General features: G+C 47.4%; 1 protein-coding gene across 1 annotated transcript in view; it reads right to left on the reverse strand.

Moving 5' to 3' along the window:
* Positions 1-814: 814 nt before the first annotated feature.
* The window catches only part of LOC140372565 (mitogen-activated protein kinase-binding protein 1-like), a gene marked incomplete at its 5' end in the record, with an annotated part of 38,606 nt that continues 17,509 nt past the window's right edge, over positions 815-21,911 (reverse strand). Inside the window, 13 exons of the mRNA XM_072459698.1 lie at positions 815-1,072; positions 4,415-4,500; positions 4,602-4,652; positions 4,930-4,999; positions 6,314-6,789; positions 7,688-7,845; positions 13,383-13,443; positions 15,841-15,974; positions 17,574-17,578; positions 17,773-17,967; positions 18,728-18,765; positions 21,089-21,213; positions 21,532-21,633. Of these exons, the coding sequence (XP_072315799.1) occupies positions 815-1,072; positions 4,415-4,500; positions 4,602-4,652; positions 4,930-4,999; positions 6,314-6,789; positions 7,688-7,845; positions 13,383-13,443; positions 15,841-15,974; positions 17,574-17,578; positions 17,773-17,967; positions 18,728-18,765; positions 21,089-21,213; positions 21,532-21,633 (1,759 nt within the window). The remainder of the gene's footprint in view (positions 1,073-4,414; positions 4,501-4,601; positions 4,653-4,929; positions 5,000-6,313; positions 6,790-7,687; positions 7,846-13,382; positions 13,444-15,840; positions 15,975-17,573; positions 17,579-17,772; positions 17,968-18,727; positions 18,766-21,088; positions 21,214-21,531; positions 21,634-21,911) is intronic.

Below are 21,911 nucleotides of genomic sequence, written 5' to 3' on the forward strand. Positions count from 1 at the left end.
TGAAAATTAAGCAATAAAACTGTGCTTTGGGTTCAGTTTAGTCTTCCTGGTTTAGTCCTGGTATAGTCCTGGTGTAGTCCTGGTATAGTCCTGGTGTAGTCCTGGTGTAGTCCTGGTGTAGGCCTGGTTTAGTCCTGGTTTAGTCCTGGTTTAGTCCTGGTTTAGTCCTGGTTTAGTCCTGGTTTAGTCCTGGTTTAGTCCTGGTCAAGTCCTGGTCAAGTTGTGGTTTAGTCCTGGGTTTAGTCCTGGGTTTAGTCCTGGTTTAGTCCTGGTTTAGTCCTGGTTTAGTCCTGGTTTAGTCATGGTTTAGTCATGGTTTAGTCCTGGTTTAGTCCTGGTTTAGTCCTGGTCAAGTCCTGGTCAAGTTGTGGTTTAGTCCTGGTTTAGTCCTGGGTTTAGTCCTGGTTTAGTCCTGGGTTTAGTCCTGGTTTAGTCATGGTTTAGTCATGGTTTAGTCATGGTTTAGTCCCAAAAAGATTCGTTTGCCATGAAAAAAAGCCAGTTGAAAATATCTTAAAATAAGTCAAAGAATCCATTTAAGTGGTGTGATTAGTTCCCTCTAGTGGATATATGTGGTAAAAGCGGCTCTTGGGTTCAAAATGAGAGCGCTGTGTGCCGTCTGCATTGAATTACAACGCGTTTTTGTCATCCAGGAATCAAGAATTGTGTCGATAGCGTTTATGTCGGAATTTCCGTGACGACAAATCTCTCATAAAGTTGTGAAAAGCATTTAAAAACTTGTCATCACAGTGAATAATTCAGACGCTTCTAACACGACGGTAAAAACCTGGCGCGGCAGTGTACGTGAAGTCCTTCAGATGTGGGTCTCCTCTCCACACTTCAGGTCCTCGTGGTCCAGTTTGTTCTCGACCGACCGCAGCAGGAGCCGGGCGTATCGCTCCAGCAGAACCAGGGTCTCGTCGCCCGGCGCTCGGCCCGACTCCGGAGCCTCTCGCTGGGCGTCGCCAGGAGAAAGGGAGTGGAGCTCGGTCCTCATGGAGACGAAGGCGTCGCACAGGAGGTTCTTCATCTGCTGCTGCTCCTCGGTCAAGTCCGTGCCGCTGTCCAGCACCTGCAGGAAACCAGAGAAGGAAGGAGGAAACGAGAAGAGAAACGTTAGATGGATACGGCAGATCAGGGGTTTACAATCTTTGATCACTTTTCAATTATTCCCCTTAATACTTTGGTTAGCTACTTTGGTGGAGGGAGGGATGCTGTTGGAGGCTGGAGACCCCTTAGAAGGTGGTGGAGGGATGCTGTTGGAGGCTGGAGACCCCTTAGAAGGAGGTGGAGGGATGCTGTTGGAGGCTGGAGACCCCTTAGGAGGTGAAGGGATGCTGTTGGAGGCTGGAGACCCCTTAGAAGGAGGTGGAGGGATGCTGTTGGAGGCTGGAGACCCATTAGAAGGAGGTGGAGAAATGCTGTTGGAGGCTGGAGACCCCTTAGAAGGAGGTGGAGAGATGCTGTTGGAGGCTGGAGATCCATTAGAAGGAGATGGAGAAATGCTGTTGGAGGCTGGAGACCCCTTAGAAGGAGGTGGAGATGCTGTTGGAGGCTGGAGACCCCTTAGAAGGAGGTGGAGAAATGCTGTTGGAGGCTGGAGACCCCTTAGAAGGAGGTGGAGAAATGCTGTTGGAGGCTGGAGACCCCTTAGAAGGAGGTGGAGAAATGCTGTTGGAGGCTGGAGACCCCTTAGAAGGAGGTGGAGAAATGTTGTTGGAGGCTGGAGACCCCTTAGAAGGAGGTGGAGAAATGCTGTTGGAGGCTGGAGACCCCTGCAGCTGAGTTTAACTGTCGATGTCACATGTTTATTCTTATAAAGACGAACAAAATATATAGTTTTAGCTCCCTATTGTCAGTTAGCCATTTTACAAGTCACTTTGAGCAAATCTTTATCAGTAAAACGGTTTAATCGAATCACAGAAGAAATCGGGTTTGTCACAAGTACTGCGGTTACTATAGCAACTATATATGGATAAACTGTGTCACGATAATGCCCCGCCCAGTGTTGAAGGATCTGTTCACAATTCAGCTGAAAACATCCCACTTCTGACCAGATGTGTCGCCACTGAATATGTTTGGTCTCACCAGACCCGCCCCTATGGACACGCCCAATAAAGTAAAGCCAAACATTTCAGAGTGGCCAGCCTAAGGCACACCTGTGAGGTGTTCATTTTAACTGCTCAGTACGACAAATTTTGACAAATTTGTGAATATTATTAGAGTAAAATGTGTCTTTTGTGTTGATAGAAATATTTGTTTATCTTTGAGTTCAGCTCATGAAAAATGGGAGCAAAAACAAAAGTGTTATTTTTGTTCAGTGTGCATTTTCCGTTCTCACTCCGTGTACAAGCACAAAGAGCTCGAGAGTGAACTCACTTTCCCCCCAAACCAGTCCGACCACAGCGAGGGGCCCAAACCCCCGAGTGCATTTGACCTTTTGAGAAGCCCCCTTGACACTCTTAAGTGGCAGCCTGGTTTGGGGGGCACAGCTGCAGCGGGCACTGCACAGGCTGGAGGACACCAGAGAGGAGGCTCATGCTGGAGGTGCTGGAGGAGACCAGAGAGGAAGCTCATGCTGGAGGACACCAGAGAGGAGGCTCATGCTGGAGGAGACCAGAATGGAGGCTCATGCTGGAGGACACCAGAGAGGAGGCTCATGCTGGAGGTGCTGGAGGAGACCAGAGAGGAGGCTCATGCTGGAGGAGACCAGAATGGAGGCTCATGCTGGAGGTGCTGGAGGAGACCAGAGAGGAGGCTCATGCTGGAGGAGACCAGAATGGAGGCTCATGCTGGAGGTGCTGGAGGAGACCAGAGAGGAGGCTCATGCTGGAGGAGACCAGAATGGAGGCTCATGCTGGAGGACACCAGAGAGGAGGCTCATGCTGGAGGTGCTGGAGGAGACCAGAGAGGAGGCTCATGCTGGAGGACACCAGAGAGGAGGCTCATGCTGGAGGAGACCAGAATGGAGGCTCATGCTGGAGGACACCAGAGAGGAGGCTCATGCTGGAGGTGCTGGAGGAGACCAGAGAGGAGGCTCATGCTGGAGGACACCAGAGAGGAGGCTCAAGCTGGAGGAGACCAGAATGGAGGCTCATGCTGGAGGAGACCAGAGAGGAGGTTCATGCTGGAGGTGCTGGAGGAGACCAGAGAGGAGGCTCATGCTGGAGGACATCAGAGAGGAGGCTCAAGCTGGAGGAGACCAGAATGGAGGCTCATGCTGGAGGACACCAGAGAGGAGGCTCATGCTGGAGGTGCTGGAGGAGACCAGAGAGGAGGCTCAATGCTGGAGGTATTAGAGGAGACCAGAGAGGAGGCTTAGTGCTGGAGGTGGAGTTCACGATGGACAAAGGTATCGACGTGAGCGACTCCAGAGTCAATGGTCTCTTCAGACAGACTTCCACAGTCGTGTCCTGTTGTCCAGAGGAACCAGCACAACAACAATATGTCATCAAATCAATATTACATCATCCAAAACATACCAGGAGTTACATTTAGCTTCATTCACGCTTGATGAGTCCTGTTTAGAAAGTCCTCTCCCTCCAACCAGAAAAAACACTCGGAATGTCCTCAATCTGAGACGTGGCTCAGAGAAACATCGTGTCTTTGACCGCCTGGAGAACATGCAGAGCTCGGTCTGTGCACCACAGATTTTCAAGGCTCCACTTGAATAGACGCTAGATATACTATACACTTTACCCATTTATGAATACAGTGTAAATAAATGTGGAGTTTTTATCTTTGACTTTCAGTTTTTGGACGGCCAAATGCCTGTATATAAAGCACTCAATGGAAAGTTAAGTCGTGTCTGAATGGCCAATATACTAACAATATACTAACAATATACTAACAATATACTAACAATATACTAACAATACTAACAATACTAACAATACTAACAATATACTAACAATATACTAACAATATACTAACAATACTAACAATATACTAACAATATACTAAATAAGTCAGAACTATTGCTTTAACGACCCTGAATGACCCTCTTGTGACTTGCCTTTGCTCGACAATTGAACAAGCGGCGCATTAGAGGTCAGTGGCATGCGGTCAGGGCAATCAAGGCAAGCAGTGATTGACCAATGAAATAAAGAAAATACTGTGTCACAACTATATTTAAATTGGTCTAAAATATATCCAAATCAGCCCGTTTTCTCTTCACTTCTGCTGATGAAACTCACAGTGCCTTTTAGTGCCCTCTACAGGCCGCTGAGCAGTACTGCGGGAAGCTTGACTCCTTCTTCTGCAGCTGCTCAGTCTGTGGGCGTGTTCAGAGGCCTGTGTTCAGAGGCCCGTGTGTTCAGAGGCCCGTGTGTTCAGAGGCCCGTGTGTTCAGAGGTCTGTTCACGCTCACAGTGCAGCAGTTTCATCATGGTGTGCAGTGACAGAAGTGACTGACCGTGGTGTAGGCCCGGACGCTCCTCCTCAGACACTCCTGCAGCTCCGAGACCACCAGACGACATGTTTCCACGGTGATGGGCTCTTCTGCGAGAGAGAGAAGAGACGGTGTTCATCTGTTTATTGCTCACATAAAGCCCGGCAGAGGCGCGGTCCTGACTCTTTTACCTCGCCTCGTCGCACCGCACTGCTCAGCCACCAGATGTCGCTCTTCCGCCGCCCGCTCTGCCCCCCCAACGCTGCCGACGACACAAAACGACACAAAACGAATGGAGTTAGTGATGTGACGGACGCCGGTTGAACGCGAGGAGCAGAGGTGACTCCCGGACACTCACCTCTCGCACGCAGCGCTCTTCTTCTTCTTCCACTCTTCCTCCTCTTCGTCTTCTTCCTCCTCCTCGGCCGCTCGTCTGCTCGCTGCGGACGACAAACAGCGCCGCTAATTAGATTTCCCCCTCCATTTCCGATGCGCCGTCCCTCTCGATCATCCTCGCGCGATTAGGTTAAGCGTCTAACCTGGTTTGGCGTTCCCGGGGCCGGCGTCGGCGTCGAGGCCGGGGGAAGTGCACGGGCGAGACCGGCTCAACTGCAAACGGGAAAGGATTCATCAACGAGAGACCAAAAAGTACTTCAGTCTCTGTTCAAATGATCCCATTGCAAACGTCCCAGAATAATCCCACGAATGAACACCATCTGAACTGATTGTGTACTTGGTTTTGGAGGTTTTGTTCTCTGACAATGGCGATAAAACTGTTTTTCTGATTTAAAAAAAATATAATAAAGTCAATTTTATTTATTTACCTTTTGTTTGTGTATGAAAAAAAATATAAAAATTTAACAGAAACAGAATGTAACAGACTCTTGACAATCAAACAATAGTTGAAATAATATATTGAAATCTGTGAGAAATGCGGTAAAAAGGTAATTATGAAGTAGAGATGGGCAATAGTAAAAATGAATATCTCTGTGTTTTTGGATTCAAATATTCAGATTTTCACGCCGCGTCAGGAATGTGCTGAAATGTGCCTGTGAATGTGTCGTTTGAGGTTCAAGTGTGGAGCGAACACTAAAGTGCAGAAATACCTCGTTACGCACGTGTGTTCGGGAGATTACGCTCTGCATTTTTAATCGTTTAAACCATAAACTCCAGATTCTAATTTTGAACATCTCCAAAACAAAAATTGAAACGCACATTTACCTCTAATTATAAGTAAACTAATCTTAACGTAAAATTTCACAAATACACAAACAAATGATTAGTCGACTGGACAAATTATTGTTTCTATTGAACACTGAGATGTTTTAAATACATTATCAACTAAATGAAGGTTTAAATGTGTCATCAGCAGAGAATATTTTTAAATAAAGTGTAATATTTATGAAAATTAGAAATAGTTGATTAGTTTAACATTTCAATTGAATAAAGTCTTGGTTAAAAAAAGTTTTCCATGTGTGTTTTAGAATTGATATTGTCCATTATCGATACATGATTATTTGATTAATCAATAATCGTAATTTTTCAGGTCACAATATACGGTGATCATAAGAACCAACAAAGTATTAATTGTGACAATTTTATTTCAGTCCCATAAAATAGACCTAAATGTTGAGAACTATATTTTTTCAGGTTCTTTTTGGCACATTTAACTTTATTTTGTCTTTCAGAGAGTTACATTTTGTTAAAGTCACACAACAGTCACACGCCAGACCCCGAGAATGAAAAACATTTAAAGATGTCACAGCTGTTTCTCAATAATCGTGAATCGTCGTTAAATTGTGACGTTTTTCCCACAATAATTGTCACACTAAAACTTAATATCGTCACGTTGCTCGATGCTGATTCGTTGTTAAAACACATATATTTACTCGTACACATTCTCTGATTGGACGAGGGCCGTACCTCTGGACCCAGGCTGCGTCGTGGGCCGAGGTGCTGCCTGGGAAGAGGAATCCGAGAAGGCATGGCAACGCTGTGGGCGGGGCTCTGGGCGGCGCTGTGGGCGGGGCTGTGGTTGGCTGGAGCGCGACGAGGGACCAACGGAGATGGAGTCTTTGGCACGGAGCGACCCCTGGGAGACGGGGCAGGCCACGGGGCATCCACCTCTGGGTTGGGCGAGCATGGCGGCGATCCGGGTCGCCAGCCTTCGCCCGCGGCTGACGAGCGGGCGATTTTGGCGATGGAGCTAGTCGTGGGGCACCTGTAGGAGAGAGGGATCCTGGGGGAGGAGTCCCAGGGCAGAGGGGAGACGCGGGAGACAGGAGACGAGGACGGAGGAGAGGAACGTAGCAGAGGGGGATTGGTCTGGTCCAAAAGCAGGTACTGAGTAGGTTTTGGGACGTGTCTGCGCCCCCTGCAGGACACGGGGGAAACAGGAGCTGCAGGGGGGAGAAATAGAAGTAAGAAATGTATTAGAAGTTTGTCATCATGTTAGACTATAGGAAAAGTACAGAATGTTAACGCTTCATGTGCATGATTGACAGGTGGATCAGCCAATGAGACGCATCAAAACAAACTGTGTAAGAGTAAAAACATTACATTTCACAATGATTTCTGCAGAATCAACGAGCGAAACACGAAACTCTGAAGAGAGAGAAGTTTGAGCTTATTCTAAACCGAGTAAAAGGACTTCATTACAATTAAAAGCACGTATCTGTACTTTTCAACTGGTTCGAGGCATTATTTTTGAGCTCATTCATTTTTTGAGGTTTTGAGTTCTACTGCTGGAAACAAAAATACATTTAAAAAATAATTTAACGAATAATTTCACTCTTTAATGTTTATCTCAAATCTGCACAATATAAACGTTTAAACATAAACTTTAATACTTTTACTTAAGTCCATTTTTATATGTGATACTTTTACTTCACAAAATGCAGTACTTCTTCCACCACTGGGTCTAAATGACGATGATGAGTTTATTTATTTCTCAAGCGCCACCGGAATTATGAAATAAAGAATTGGAGAAGTTTTCTCCTCGTCTTCATTTTTGTAAATATAATAAGAACATTCATCTGGGATATACAATCATTCGTTGCATGATTTAGTCAAACATATAGCCACATTTTTTGCCTAATTTCTCTTCTATTTCCATTTTTTTCTCATTAATCTGATCAAGACTACAAACTGACACATGGCGACGCAGACACCAACACTGGCACCGACAGATCGCCATTTCCTCCTCGATATTTACCGTTTTCATGCTGATCTTTGCAAAAACTAAAGAAGAAGGATTTCCCCTTAAAAACGTAGATATAAATGAGTCCTGTTTCTTACGTTCGGAGGCCAGGTTCTGCACAGAGTGGGCTTTGTGTAAACCGGCCATTGTTTCCAGGATAGAAGGAGCTGACGGGACGGACCGCCTCCACAAGTGTCCTGAGCTCCTCCTCGTCTTCTGAGCTCGGAGGAGGAAAGAAACTCCGCCCGTGTCGCTCCTAAAAGAGGACAAATGACTGTGATCTGTCAAATATTCAGCAAAGGAATATCACAGCTCGAGCCAGTCACAGAAAGGCACTCCTTTCATCGAAGAAGAGCCAAAGTCGCCAAAACCCAGACCCCCACCCACAGAAACCATCACACCAGATGATCTACTCATCGACTAATTACTTTATCGAGATAATAAAGATTTATAAGGACCAGAGCAGGAAGGAGAAGAATCGGAGAGCGAGTTATCCTGAGATCATAGAGCAAATTGTGTGAATTTAACCACTCGTCAACCCACACAGACCCTCACAGACCCACACAGACCCACACAGACCCACACAGACCCTCACAGACCCTCAGAGACCCTCAGAGACCCACACAGACCCTCACAGACCCTCACAGACCCTCACAGACCCTCAGAGACCCACACAGACCCTCAGAGACCCACACAGACCCTCACAGACCCTCACAGACCCTCACAGACCCTCAGAGACCCACACAGACCCTCAGAGACCCACACAGACCCTCACAGACCCTCACAGACCCTCACAGACCCACACAGACCCTCACAGACCCACACAGACCCACACAGACCCACACAGACACTCACAGACACTCACAGACACTCACAGACCCTCACAGACCCACACAGACCCACACAGACCCACACAGACCCACACAGACCCTCACAGACCCTCACAGACCCTCACAGACCCACACAGACCCACACAGACACTCACAGACCCTCACAGACCCTCAGAGACCCACACAGACCCACACAGACCCTCACAGACCCTCACAGACACTCACAGACCCTCACAGACCCTCACAGACACTCACAGACCCTCACAGACACTCACAGACCCACACAGACCGTCACAGACCCTCACAGACCCTCACAGACCCTCACAGACCCTCACAGATCCACACAGACCCTCGCAGACCCTCACAGACCCTCACAGACCCTCACAGACACTCACAGACCCACACAGACCCACACAGACACTCACAGACCCTCACAGACACACACAGACACTCACAGACACTCACAGACCCTCACAGACACTCACAGACACTCACAGACACTCACAGACACTCACAGACCCTCACAGACCCTCACAGACACTCACAGACCCTCACAGACACTCACAGACCCTCACAGACACTCACAGACCCTCACAGACCCTCACAGACCCTCACAGACCCTCACAGACACTCACAGACACTCACAGACCCTCACAGACCCTCACAGACCCTCACAGACCCTCACAGACCCTCACAGACCCTCACAGACACTCACAGACCCTCACAGACCCTCACAGACCCTCACAGACCCTCACAGACCCTCACAAACCCTCACAGACACTCACAGACACTCACAGACACTCACAGACACTCACAGACCCTCACAGACCCTCACAGACACTCACAGACACTCACAGACCCTCACAGACCCTCACAGACACTCACAGACACTCACAGACCCTCACAGACACTCACAGACCCACACAGACCGTCACAGACCCTCACAGACCCTCACAGACCCTCACAGACCCTCACAGATCCACACAGACCCTCACAGACACTCACAGACACTCACAGACCCTCACAGACACTCACAGACCCTCACAGACACTCACAGACCCACACAGACACTCACAGACCCTCACATACACTCACAGACCCTCACAGACACTCACAGACCCTCACAGACCCTCACAGACACTCACAGACACTCACAGACACTCACAGACACTCACAGACCCTCACAGACCCTCACAGACCCTCACAGACCCTCACAGACACTCACAGACCCTCACAGACCCTCACAGACCCTCACAGACCCTCACAGACACTCACAGACACTCACAGACCCTCACAGACACTCACAGACCCTCACAGACCCTCACAGACACTCACAGACACTCACAGACACTCACAGACCCTCACAGACCCTCACAGACACTCACAGACCCTCACAGACACTCACAGACCCTCACAGACCCTCACAGACCCTCACAGACCCTCACAGACACTCACAGACACTCACAGACCCTCACAGACACTCACAGACACTCACAGACACTCACAGACACTCACAGACACTCACAGACCCTCACAGACCCTCACAGACACTCACAGACCCTCACAGACACTCACAGACACTCACAGACTTTCACAGACCCTCACAGACCCTCACAGACACTCACAGACCCTCACAGACACTCACAGACCCTCACAGACCCTCACAGACCCTCACAGACCCTCACAGACCCTCACAAACACTCACAGACCCTCACAAACACTCACAGACACTCACAGACACTCACAGACACTCACAGACCCTCACAGACCCTCACAGACCCTCACAGACACTCACAGACCCTCACAGACACTCACAGACCCTCACAGACACTCACAGACCCTCACAAACACTCACAAACACTCACAGACACTCACAGACTCACTTCTCTCTCTTGTCGTCGTCTCTGGTGCTTTGGTCCTGGACACGCTCTTTCAGGGGTCTCACCTCAGACATCGGGGGCTTCAGGTCGAGAACCTCCTGTGCAGGTCTAAACCAGGTCTAAATCAGGTCTAAACCAGGTCTAAACCAGGACTAAACCAGGACTAAACCAGGACTAAAGCAGGTCTAAACCATGTCTAAACTTGATCAACATGAAGTGTGCGCCTCATTTTGCTTTACAACAATTATTCTACTGACAATAAAATACTTGAAATACTAAAACTCTTCAAAACTCTTCAAAAACAGCAGAGAATCCTCTCGTTCGTTCTTTCTCTTTGACTAGTTGTCATGTGACTGAATGTTTACATACCCATGTGCGTCCTGAACATCCGGGTTAGCACAAGCACACGTTTTTTTCAGTTCCTTTTTTAATCACAAAAGACGACAAAGTTATTATAATAAATGTAACGCGAGCAGAAAAGAGCGCATATTTTTCCGCACATTTTTAATGGAATTGAAATGATCATAACTTTGGTTTTATTTGGTGGATTTACATGAACGGCAGCCGTCTACCTGACTTGGTTTTCATGCTGCGCGGTCCTAAAGCCGACCATGTTTGCACACGCGCCGGCGCGGGCGTCGACCCCGAAGGGTTAATATTTCTGCTTCCATTTATTATTTTGTGAAATATGTTTTTATTTTTCACAAAATATTGGATCTTTTGTCTAAAATCTAAAACAACTTTATCATGATTGAAAAGACATTTTGAGCATATTTATATTAGAGTCCTGTAATTATTGTTATTAGTAATTTGATATTTATCGTTATCGCCCCCATGAAGTAAATTATTAATATTATTATTAATTTAATTTTTTTCGTCTTTGTCTGTACATTTGAATTGTATTTTCTTGAATTAAAAATGCAAAAGAAAATCACTACTTTCACTACTTTCTATCAGTCAAGCATTCCCTCGTCAGGATTTGGTGTTAGCACTCCACCTACTGGCAGCAAATGGCATTACCACGGGGAAACCAACAAAAGCTAACTCTCCCCGATGATAAAGTAAACACGCAGATGTAACTATGGTGATGCTGACGACAGAAATGCTCAAAACGCGTCTGGGGAATTTAAAGTGTCATGTGAGGCTCGGCGAGGAGAACTGAATGAGGCTAAACCCAGCTCCAGGGCGTAACGAAAGACGACAAAGTTATTATAAAACACGGCGTATTAACACAGCGTAATGACACGGCGTAATGACACGGCGTAATGACACGGCGTAATGACACGGCGTAATAACACGGCGTAATGACACGGCCTAATGACACGGCGTATTGACACGGCGTATTGACACGGCGTAATGACACGGCGTATTGACACGGCGTATTGACACGGCGTAATGACACGGCGTATTAACACGGCGTAATGACACGGCGTAATGACACGGCCTAATGACACGGCGTATTAACACGGCGTAATGACACGGCGTAATAACACGGCGTAATGACACGGCGTAATGACACGGCGTAATGACACGGCGTAATGACACGGCGTAATGACACGGCGTAATGACACGGCGTAATGACACGGCGTAATAACACGCCGTAATGACACGGCGTAATGACACGGCGTAATGACACGGCGTAATGACACGGCGTATTGACACGGCGTAATGACACGGCGTAATGACACGGCCTAATGACACGGCATATTAACACGGCGTAATGACACGGCCTAATGACACGGCGTAATGACACGGCGTATTAACACGGCGTAATGACACGGCGTAATGACACGGCGTAATGACACGGCGTAATGACACGGCGTATTAACACGGCGTAATGACACGGCGTAATGACACGGCCTAATGACACGGCGTATTAACACGGCGTAATGACACGGCGTAATAACACGGCGTAATGACACGGCGTAATGACACGGCGTAATGACACGGCGTAATGACACGGCGTAATGACACGGCGTAATAACACGCCGTAATGACACGGCCTAATGACACGGCGTATTAACACGGCGTAATGACACCGTGTAATGACACGGCCTAATGACACGGCCTAATGACACGGCGTATTAACACGGCGTAATGACACGGCGTAATGACACGGCGTATTAACACGGCGTAATGACACGGCCTAATGACACGGCCTAATGACACGGCGTATTAACACGGCCTAATGACACGGCCTAATGACACGGCGTATTAACACGGCCTAATGACACGGCCTAATGACACGGCGTAATGACACGGCGTAATAACACGGCCTAATGACACGGCCTAATGACACGGCCTAATGACACGGCCTAATGACACGGCCTAATGACACGGCCTAATGACACGGCCTAATGACACGGCGTAATAACACGGCGTAATGACACGGCGTAACGACACGGCGTAACGACACGGCGTAACGACACGGCGTAACAACACGGCGTAACGACACGGCGTAACGACACGGCGTAACGACACGGCGTAACGACACGCCGTAACGACACGGCCTAATGACACGGCCTAATGACACGGCGTAATAACACGGCGTAATAACACGGCGTAATGACACGGCGTAACGACACGGCGTAATGACACGGCGTAATAACACGGCGTAATAACACGGCGTAATAACACGGCCTAATGACACGGCGTAACGACACGGCGTAATGACACGGCGTAATAACACGGCGTAATAACACGGCGTAATAACACGGCGTAATGACACGGCGTAACGACACGGCCTAATGACACGGCCTAATGACACGGCCTAATAACACGGCGTAATAACACGGCGTAATGACACGGCGTAACGACACGGCGTAATGACACGGCGTAATAACACGGCGTAATAACACGGCGTAACAACACGGCGTAACGACACGGCGTAACGACACGGCGTAACGACACGGCGTAACGACACGGCGTAACGACACGGCGTAACGACACGTGTCGTGTCGTTAACACGGTTAACAGCTCAGACCACTGCAGCGTGTGGAGGAGGGCGGTGTCAGGGGGACGTACACCACCCGTCCTGGGTTTTTTGTCGTAGTGTCTGCCGTGGAGTTTGGTGTTTGTCGTACCCGTCCCGTCCGCTGCTCAGGAAGCGTGACGAGATGCTGGCACCGGGGCCCGTGCGTCGAGCTGTGGACAGAGACCACACTTTGAGAACAGCAGGAGCTAAAGGCAGCGACGGTGAAATGTGCGTTAGGCTGTTCAGCGTTTGAACTGCTGCGAGCGCTGTTATTAAACGCCTTTGGAATATCGCCGAGCAACGTGTCGCCAAACACGCGCATCCTCTCCTCACCCGCATCCTCTCCTCAGTTCCTCACCCGCATCCTCTCCTCACCCGCATCCTCTCCTCACCCGCATCCTCTCCTCAGTTCCTCACGCACATCCTCTCCTCAGTTCCTCACGCGCATCCTCTCCTCACCCGCATCCTCTCCTCACCCGCATCCTCTCCTCACCCGCATCCTCTCCTCACCCGCATCCTCTCCTCACCCGCATCCTCTCCTCAGTTCCTCACCCGCATCCTCTCCTCACCCGCATCCTCTCCTCAGTTCCTCACCCGCATCCTCTCCTCACCCGCATCCTCTCCTCAGTTCCTCACCCGCATCCTCTCCTCACCCGCATCCTCTCCTCAGTTCCTCACCCGCATCCTCTCCTCACCCGCATCCTCTCCTCAGTTCCTCACGCACATCCTCTCCTCACCCGCATCCTCTCCTCACTCGCATCCTCTCCTCACCCGCATCCTCTCCTCACCCGCATCCTCTCCTCAGTTCCTCACCCGCATCCTCTCCTCACCCGCATCCTCTCCTCAGTTCCTCACGCACATCCTCTCCTCACCCGCATCTGTTGCTCATCTAGTTTATTATGCTGATATTTAATTGTGATGTTAAATTATTATTACTTTTGTGTGTTAGATTGTACATGTTAGCACGGAGCACTTTAATTAGAGTGAACGTTCATGAAAGGGGCTGTACCTGGACGGCGTGTGGCGTTAAAAGTAGGTCAGCCACGCCAATTCATTTGTGTTGAGTGTGGCCCAGGTGTGTTGTGGGTTGTACCCCTGCGTGCCTCAAATGTGTTATTCTGAACCGTGGACTTAATAAAAGTTGCAAAACGGAATGTATCGGCGTATCATTCAAGGGTGCAACACATCCTCTCCTAACGCGCATCCTTTCCTCACCCACTTCCTTTACTCACCCTTTTCCTCACCCTCTCTCCTGCTGCGGTTGCTCGTGTCGACGTCTCCAGTGTAGTCTTGGGTCACAGCCCTGAGCGCCTCCTCCACGCTCACAGTCGCACCGCTCACTGTGACGGGACGAACCTGCACCTCCTCCTGCTCCTCCTCCTGCTCCTCCTCCTGCTCCTCCTCCTCTTGCTCCTCCTCCTCCTCTGAGCTGTCCTGGTCTGTGAAAGCGTCACAAACCGCACGTTACATGTTCACGTACTGCAAATCTTCACAGGCTCATTTGAGTATTTCACGACAGAAACAAACAAACGCACATTCGGTTTGATTGGATTTATACTTTTGTGGCACTATAGTGCAACACGAAGCATTGTACGGTGTGAAAAACTGTCTGTAGAACTGAATAATGTGCCGTGTCCTGGGAAAAGCGATGTATTAGACACAGATTCATTAGTCAGGGCTTAATTTGAGCCGAAACGTTCTGGTGCAGCACAAAAACTTGCTCCGAGAAATAATAGAGAAGAGAAATTAGCCTCTATACGGTTTCACATTGTGTAAAAGCTGCATTTATGGTGCGTTTGAGAGTCTTTATGCTCATTTACTGTGTGCGTTACGGTAAAGTTTTGACCTCATTTGGACCCCAAAGCCCTTTTTGTCCCATTCACAACATAAACACTGTTAGGCTTTTTGCATTTGGTTTTATATCAAGAGAAGAGTAGGAGTCTGTGTTTTTCTTTTGTTTATTTGATCAGTTTTCTCACTTTTATAAAAGAAAAATATAATGACAAAAATGTGGTGAAAAAAAATAAAACTGATGTTTTTATGCATTTTCTATAGCTGAAAATAAATAGAAAACACATTGTTAGTGAGACCTGGGACATGGTAATGATGGAATATGGCAGAAAAGCTTCTTAGTGCACCTTTAAAATTAGTTTAATAACAGGATAAAGTGAATTGGTTATTATTATTTTCATTTTTTGTTCCGTTTTAGTCAAGAATGTAGATATAGTAGACGGAAATGTCATTATTTTTTCGTCAATTTAATCCATAATAGATTTAGTCAACCAGAAAATACATATATATTTTTTTAACTATGATTTATTTTGGATTTTGAGCTTGTTCCAGGACTGGTTTGGGAATCCCTCGTCCCATTCAGTCTTTTACGTTTAGTTTTTATTATCCAACAAAAAAAACCTGAAATATCATAGTTTTAGTTGACAAAAAAATATATAATTTTAGTCATATTTTTAGTATTTATGACGAGATTTTATTTAGTTTAAGTCACGAAAACTATGAATTTAGTGGAGTATGAAAGCAAAAGTCTGGTTTTGATTGTGTAATGACCGTACCCTCCAGCAGGGGGTCGGGGCTCCGCTCTCGGCTGTCGTATCCCACGGAGCAGGCGCTGTCCGGGCTGCGGCTGTCCTGGCTGGCGATCGCTCTCCGCTGCCCCCTGCTGGACCACTCCTCCGCTGCGTAATCCCTGACCCAAAGCGGACAGAGACAGAGACGATATTAGCCTCCGGGATGGTGTTCGGCCGAGAGAACGTGCGTTTGGGCCGATTGTTACCGCTCTGCAGCTCCCGGGACGCTCCTGGAGTGGGACAACGGGTGAAGCCAAGCGCGCCCGGATCTCTCATCAAACTGACAAAAAAAAAAACACAAACGTTCAGTCTCGTGTTGGGCTTGAAACGCACGATTTGTGGCACATTTTGCCGTTCATAATCTCTATTTATCCATGACATTATCTCCTTTACATTGTTGTTGTTTTCATGCATAACAAAGTACAACTCTGTAATAGTTGGTTAAACATGGACCTTATTCAAAATATTAAGGTGATTAATTAATATTGTTGAAGATCACGTGCAAATGAAAAGGGTAAATTAAGTATTGAGCCAAAAATATTGCTCAGCTTTCATTTTGAGCATTTCTAAGTCGACAGAGTGGTTAAAAATGTTATTAAAAGCGTAGATCCGCAAATGTAACGAGACCGTGCCGGAAATGGCTTGTGTTGAAGCATTTATGAGCTAAACACGTACAGGTTTGGTCTGTTTTATACATTTATATTCATCTTAACGTGCGATTTGCTCAATAACACGGTACGGTACCGTATTTTCCACACCTTTTTTCATAGTTTGGCCGGGGTGCGTCTTATATGCGATATTATTAACACATGATTATATAATTTTTTTAATTATTTTCACACAGACAACCACAAGAGGGCGCTCTAGGCTCTAAGCGACGCAGAAGAAGAATCTGCACTTCCTCTACCTCTGGAGTTTGTGGAGTTGTTTAGAAGTGACACAGAGGAAGAAGAATTCAATGGATTTAGTGATTTGGGGTAAAACTGATGCTTTGGTAAACTTGTTAGCATGTTCTTTATGCTATAGTTATCTGAATAACTGTTCATATGTTACGTTAACATACCAGACACTTACCACAGTTCTGTCTGTGCGTCATGTAGCTAAAGGTGTTAGCGTTAGCATACGTACACCTATTCACCATGTTCTCTAATCTGTTATTATTTTAAACTGCATTTCAAGATGAAATGTCTGTTCTTGGTCTTGGATTTGATCAAATACATTTATCCCCACTTATACTCCGGAAAATACGGCAGTCAGAAGGCAATCGTGTGTTTTGTTTGGTTTAATGATCACATTAAAGCCCCGAAATTTTAATCATTGATCAAAATAAATAAATACATTAATTATTAATAATAATAATAATAATAGTGTTTTGTTTGGTGCATTTACTTTGCATTATATTTGCTTTGATAATGTATTGTGTGCTGGTCCTGCCTCTGCCTCAGCTCTTCTTCTTCTTCTGCTCCTGATAAAAGCAAACACGGCTCTCCTCCATTTTACTTTACTGCTAAACCGATAGCATCAAGTAAAGTTGTCTAAACGGGTCGAGATAATGTCTTGGAAAAAGACTGTGAATTACGAGCGTCTTTCATCACCGACACGTAAAGCCAAAAAGGCTAACGAGCCTTTAAAAGTGGGCGTTTTAGTCGTTCCTGGGTCAATCGACGTAAAAACCCTCGTTCATAAGTGTGTCGTTTACTTCCTTAACCCTTTCCTACCGCAGCTAAAGGACAACACACGGGTTTGGACACATTTGTACACATTTCTGGAGGAAATGGCGGCACTTTGCTAATTGCGTTTGGTAAAATGCAGCCCTGCGACGCAACCTCGCGAGCAGCACTAGAAAAACGAGGAGAACATGCAGACTAAAGACAGGACGTTTCCCAGCAGTGACCACATGACCCTGTGTCGACGCACCAGAGTCTCCTGCAGGCTGGACGCGCTGCCTCTGACACTGCGCTGACCCGGCTCGCTCTTCTTCTTCTTCTTCTGCCCGAACGTCTCGAGCTGTCGCAGGTCCAGCATCGACTTCACCACGAGCTCCAGAGGGCCCATCCGGTGAGACCAGCGCCGCCGCGGACGCTTCCCCGGCTCCGGGGCCTCGGCCCTGGGCTAGAGCAGAGTCTGAGTCAGGACGTGTGGAAACTGTGCTCCGTCTCCACCAGCGCGACTGACAGAACTGTGTAATATATCTATAATATACAAGTATCTGTATCAAAATGTATTCTATTTATTAAGCTTTATTTACATTGAAATCAAACTGTTCTTTTTTAATTGTCTTGATTTAGTCTCGATTTAGTCTTTTTTGTCTACACATACACCCTTATATACACCTATATACATACACAATTAAAGTTATAATAATAATTAAAAGAAAAAAACAAATACTATGAATAATAAAGGAAAAAAATTAAAAGCATTTATTTCAATATGAATTATTGTGAAAATATATATTCAAATATTGCTCTATAATATCTACATTATATATTTATTTAAGTTTAAGGCCATAATATATTTGACTAAATATTGATGCTTTTCAATACATTTTTGTCAGATTTTAAGAACAATTTTCTCATTTCATCTGTGTTCAAAGTAATGTGAAAAAAAGACTTTATAAACCATCTGCTCATGATGAATTAAGTGTTAGTTCATGCTTGATTTAGACTATTACGAGTGTAGTTATTATAAAGTGGCACCTAATCACCAAATAAATACACATAAGTACTTAAATCAAAATATAAAAAATGAATATTCAAAGTGTAGTGTAGATATTAAAAAACATGTGTTACTCAAGCATAAAAACACGCGACACAATCTTATACATAATGTCGACAAAGGCGGTGTGAAGATGTTTGTTTGTTGAGGCACAAACCTTTGCCCGCTGCCAGTCGGGCCCTTCATCCGAGGCCCCTGTCGAGCAGAGAAGAAGCATTATTTATGAGCGTCAACATAATCACACAAAACCCTCCAGCGTGTGTGAATCCAAGCACAACATTTACACATTACACAGAGACCGTTTCAAACACGTGAACGAGGACTGAAAAGTCATATCTGTTTGGCTGCAGCAGATATACTGTAAAAGCATCTGTTCAGGTCCAAACGAGGCCGCAGCGCTTTCTCTGCAGCTCAATATGGAGCGTTTTGTTCTCCGTGGAGTAGCTTTAAATATAAAGGGAAACCAGGGCTAAATGTGGACAAACAGGACTTAAAGGGCTCATGACAGGTTTTATGATCCAATATCTACTTTATTTGGTGTAGACATAGTCCCTCCAGCGTGTCCTGGGTCTTCCTCGGGGCCTCTTCCCGATGGGACATGCCCGGAACACCTCCCCAGGGAGCCGCCCAGGATGCTCCAGACCAGACGCCCAGCCTCAGCTGGAAGAGTAGCGGCTCTACTCCGAGCTCCTCCCGTGTGACTGAGCTCCTCACCCTGTTTCTGAGAGAGCGCCCTGCCACTCTGCGGGTGGTTTAATGAGTATTCCAGCCTGTCAGAGGCACTTTAAGCAGATCTAAACCAGCACTTGGGCTAAATCTGACTAAAATAAGATTAAAGCTGCACTGTGACATAAAATATATCTTTGTTTCTCTATTAAACACAGGTAATTGAATAAATGCAAGGACTAAACTAGGATCAAACCAGGCCTAAACTAGGACTAAACCAAGACTAAACCAGCAGAGAAATTACAGACGATCAAAGGAAGCCAGGCTTAACACAGCTTTGAATCGATTGGTGGTTGTTGTGGGAAATTGGACCAGAGACCTCCCTGATGTGGATGAGTCAGACCAGAGACCTCCCTGATGTGGAGGAGTCAGACCAGAGACCTCCCTGATGTGGAGGAGGAGTCGGACCAGAGACCTCCCTGATGTGGAGGAGGAGTCGGACCAGAGACCTCCCTGATGTGGAGGAGTCAGACCAGAGACCTCCCTGATGTGGAGGAGTCAGACCAGAGACCTCCCTGATGTGGAGGAGTCAGACCAGAGACCTCCCTGATGTGGAGGAGTCAGACCAGAGACCTTTCTGATGTGGAGGAGGAGTCGGACCGGAGACCTCCCTGGTGTGGAGGAGTCAGACCAGAGACCTCCCTGATGTGGAGGAGGAGTCGGACCAGAGACCTCCCTGATGTGGAGGAGGAGTCGGACCGGAGACCTCCCTGGTGTGGAGGAGTCGGACCAGAGACCTCCCTGGTGTGGAGGAGTCGGACCAGAGACCTCCCTGATGTGGAGGAGGAGTCGTACCAGAGACCTCCCTGGTGTGGAGGAGTCGTACCAGAGACCTCCCTGGTGTGGAGGAGTCGGACCAGAGACCTCCCTGGTGTGGAGGAGTCGGACCAGAGACCTCCCTGATGTGGAGGAGGAGTCGGACCAGAGACCTCCCTGATGTGAAGGAGTCAGACCAGAGACCTCCCTGATGTGGAGGAGTCAGACCAGAGACCTTTCTGATGTGGAGGAGTCAGATCAGAGACCTCCCTGATGTGGAGGAGTCAGATCAGAGACCTTTCTGATGTGGAGGAGGAGTCGGACCGGAGACCTCCTTGATGTGGCGGAGGAGTCGGACCAGAGACCTCCCTGATGTGGAAGAGTCGGACCAGAGACCTCCCTGATGTGGAGGAGGAGTCGGACCGGAGACCTCCCTGATGTGGAGGAGGAGTCGGACCAGAGACCTCCCTGGTGTGGGAGAGTCGGACCAGAGACCTCCCTGGTGTGGAGGAGTCGGAGTCGGACCGGAGACCTCCCTGATGTGGAGGAGTCGGAGTCGGACCGGAGACCTCCCTGATGTGGAGGAGGAGTCGGACCAGAGACCTCCCTGATGTGGAGGAGTCGGAGTCGGACCGGAGACCTCCCTGATGTGGAGGAGTCGGACCAGAGACCTCCCAGATGTGGAGGAGGAGTCGGACCAGAGACCTCCCAGATGTGGAGGAGGAGTCGGACCGGAGACCTCCCAGATGTGGAGGAGGAGTCGGACCGGAGACCTCCCAGATGTGGAGGAGGAGTCGGACCGGAGACCTCCCTGATGTGGAGGAGTCGGACCAGAGACCTCCCTGATGTGGAGGAGGAGTCGGACCGGAGACCTCCCTGATGTGGAGGAGTCGGACCGGAGACCTCCCTGATGTGGAGGAGTCGGACCGGAGACCTCCCTGATGTGGAGGAGTCGGACCGGAGACCTCCCTGATGTGGGGAGTGCTTCTGTTCTAACCACTATGCCACAGTGCGGTGTCATACACTCTTTCATCACCTGTGTCGTCCTCTCCGTGGCTGTGGTCAGTGGAGCTCACACTCTGCTCTCCTTCTGTCACGTTGTCTTCGTGGTCACTTTCTGAGGACACGCCCCCTGGAGGCGGAGCACTGTAGCGCTCCCTCCTACTGACACATGACAGAAGTTAGAAATGTCTTGATTTTTAATGTATCAAGACTATACTTGGACTTGTTCAGTGCTTTACAAAACTGGGTTTAATATCAATATAACACGTAAAAATACTTTCTTTATGTTTCTATCTTTTACACTTGTGCTGATAACGTTTAAGACCGTTTCTATAAAGCATTTGATTTTCAATACTGAGACAATGTTCTGGATTTAGCTTGAAAACCAGGGACAAAAACAGAATTAACAAATTAATTGGAAATAAACGAAATATTTCGCCAAGACTAATATTTTCGAGAGCCTAATGTTTGTTTCACCTTGACTCCGCCCGCCTCAGGCCGGGCTCTTCTTGAAGCTGACGCAGCCGCTCGCTCATCTTCAGCGTGAGCTCTGGAGCCAGACGCCACACGAAGACACAGCTACAGCACCAGAAGAACATGCACCATTAGACTGAGGAGGAAGTGAGGAGGAAATGAGGAGGAAATGAGGAGGAAACTGTTGAGGAACTGAGGCGGAACTGAACATTAGAGTAATTTGAGGTTCAAAATCAGCTGGAATTACAATTATATTGTTTTTAGTTTTAGTTTACTGTAAAAAATAAATAAATAATAAAATCCAGGATGACTATAAAAATCTACATTTTCCCCACAGTGAAAGTGTGTAGAAAAAGTGTGTACAAACCACCAAAAATCCACAT

This window comes from Eucyclogobius newberryi, unplaced genomic scaffold, assembly GCF_026437365.1.
Source record: "Eucyclogobius newberryi isolate DKJ021-1_F unplaced genomic scaffold, fEucNew1.0.hap1 SCAF_257, whole genome shotgun sequence".
In the NCBI taxonomy this organism is placed as follows: domain Eukaryota; kingdom Metazoa; phylum Chordata; class Actinopteri; order Gobiiformes; family Gobiidae; genus Eucyclogobius; species Eucyclogobius newberryi.